This window comes from Trypanosoma conorhini, assembly GCF_003719485.1.
Source record: "Trypanosoma conorhini strain 025E chromosome Unknown Tco_14.4_contig_01520, whole genome shotgun sequence".
NCBI classification, from domain to species: Eukaryota; Euglenozoa; class Kinetoplastea; order Trypanosomatida; family Trypanosomatidae; genus Trypanosoma; species Trypanosoma conorhini.
This window is the reverse complement of record NW_021705613.1, coordinates 1-2,141: the sequence shown is the minus strand read 5'-3', so window position 1 is coordinate 2,141 and position 2,141 is coordinate 1. Positions and strand designations below refer to the sequence as shown.

Genomic DNA, 2,141 nt, shown 5'->3' with positions numbered 1-2,141 from the left:
CTGCGCGACGCATGCGGGAGGCAGCGTCACTGCGCACGGCGTCCGCATGATGCGTGCGCGGCAGGAAAGCCACCAACTGCCGCAGCGTCGGCAGCGGGTGCGTCCGTGCACGGATTGGACGCGTGGCTGCTGGAGGACTCGGGGGAAGTAGCGGCGGGTGGGAGGGCGCACCGCGCACGACCCCACGGGCGGAGGCGCGTGCCGCTCGTCCGGAGGCAGGGGCGTTCGAAAGTAATTTAGTTGGCCACCGCAACAGTTGCGTCGACGGCACGGGGCTCGTGCACGTGCTGCGCAGCGAAGGGGGGCGCGGGAGGGGCGGGGTGGGAGCCGCCGGCACGTCCACTTTGTCCGATTGTGTGTGCGTGTGTGTGGCGGGAGGGAAGGGGCCCTTGGGCCTCGCTGCGGTGTGCCGTTTGCCGCTGCGGGCTCTCGTGAAGGCAGATGCGGAGGAAAGTACACAAAGCCCTCTGCCGTTGCTGCTTCTTTTTTCCTTATCGGGACCGCAATGCCTTGATCATTCCTCTTCCTCTGTTTGTGCGTGTGTTGATTGGATGCACCCTTTCCGCGGGCTGTTGGTGTGTGTGTTTGTCGCTCTCTCACCTTTTTTTTCCTCCTCTTTCTCTCTATTTCTGCCCCTCCCTGGACTCTCTGTGCGTGTCTGTGCGTGTGTGTGTGTGCTGCGGTGGGAGGAGTGGCGATGGCTGGCCGTGCGCTGTTGGTGTGCGCCCTCTGCGCGCTGTGCTGCGCCGCCGGCGGGGGCTGGGCGTGGCCGATGGACTACTGCACGGAGAACAACTGGAAATCTTTGAAGGCGGTCAATTTCAGCCAGACCTACGAGGCTCTTTTGGATGAGTACTGTAAGCACAACCAAACTTTTGTGGCGGAAATTAAAAAAAACATCACTGCAACTGCGGCCAGTACCGGCACCGCTGGGCAGGTGGGTGAACTTGCCGGTGTTTCCACGACTGTCGGTGAAAAAGGGCAGGCTGGCGGAAGTACCAGCGGTGCTGTGGGAGGAAAAGTGGCACCGGCACCGGTCCCTGGCAGTCCCGCTGGTGAAGTGACGAGCAGCAGGGGCGCATCAGCAGGAAAATCACCTGCGCCTGCACAAACCGAGACACAAGGCGAAGGCGAACAGGCGACAGAGGTGACTGAAGGGACAGGGGCAAACGAACAGCGTGGGAACTCGGGCATTGCTTCGCCGCAGGAAGAAAAGGGGGAATCTGAAGATGAAGGCAAAGGAGCCGTGGACGCTGCAGATGTCACGCAGAAAGCAGCAGCTGCAACTCAGGCAGAGGCCACTTCACCGTCTCCCTCCACGCCCAGTGACGGCGCTGCCGCTGCCAGCGGCCGTGCTGGGGAGCAGACGGTGGGGGATGCCGGCAACACCCCATCGCCTGTGGGCGCGGAGCAACAAGACGAGGGACACCAACGTGGCAATGCCCCTGGCGCACCGCCAAGCAGTGCGAAGGGAACAACATCGCCAGCCTCCAATGTAACTAATAATGCAACGAAGGCGGCGCCCGGCGACAGTGACGGCAGCAGCACCGCGGCCTCGCATTCCGCCTCCCCCCTTGCGCTGCTTCTTCTGCTTGCGTGTGCGGCTGCCGCTGCGGTGGTGGCCGCGTGATGGACTGAGTGAGAGAGAGAGAGAGGGCCGTGCACACACAGCTCGTCCTTCTTCCTCTATTTGTGTGTGTGTGTCCCCCTGCACGGACTCTCTCGCCCTCGCCGCACCCCACGAGGCAGACACGCATAATGTGCTCATAACTATACACACAACTCCACTCATGCAGGCCAGTCGGTCTTCTTTTTATTTTGCCCCCTGATGGGCCGCTGCCGTCCTGCTTGGCTGCATGGGTACAGCACCGTAACTGTTTTTATCCTTTTTATTGTTTGTTTGTTTCCATTGCTTTCAGTGGGCGACCTCCTCCTCTCTCTTCCTGGACTGGGCTGTGCGGGAAAAAGAGGGAATGTGTGTGTGTGTGTGTGCGTGTGTGTTGGTCGTCCCACGTGTTGCTGCGCGTCCCCACTGCTCGGTGGACGCGCCCCCACGCTTCGGCTTCACTTCACGGGGTTTGTTTTGCTTTTGGAATCTCTCTGCTTGTGTTTGTGTGTTGGTTTGGGTGCCTGCTTCCACT

The 2,141-nt window shown here is 61.2% G+C and overlaps 1 protein-coding gene across 1 annotated transcript; it reads left to right on the top strand.

The window, feature by feature from the left end:
- Positions 1-697: 697 nt before the first annotated feature.
- Tco025E_10185 (uncharacterized protein) lies at positions 698-1,630 on the top strand (the record flags this gene model as incomplete). The annotated part of the gene is made up of 1 exon (XM_029376970.1): positions 698-1,630. The coding sequence occupies one exon, from the start codon at positions 698-700 to the stop codon at positions 1,628-1,630; it is 933 nt and encodes a 310-aa protein (XP_029222922.1).
- Between the last annotated feature and the right edge of the window lie 511 nt (positions 1,631-2,141).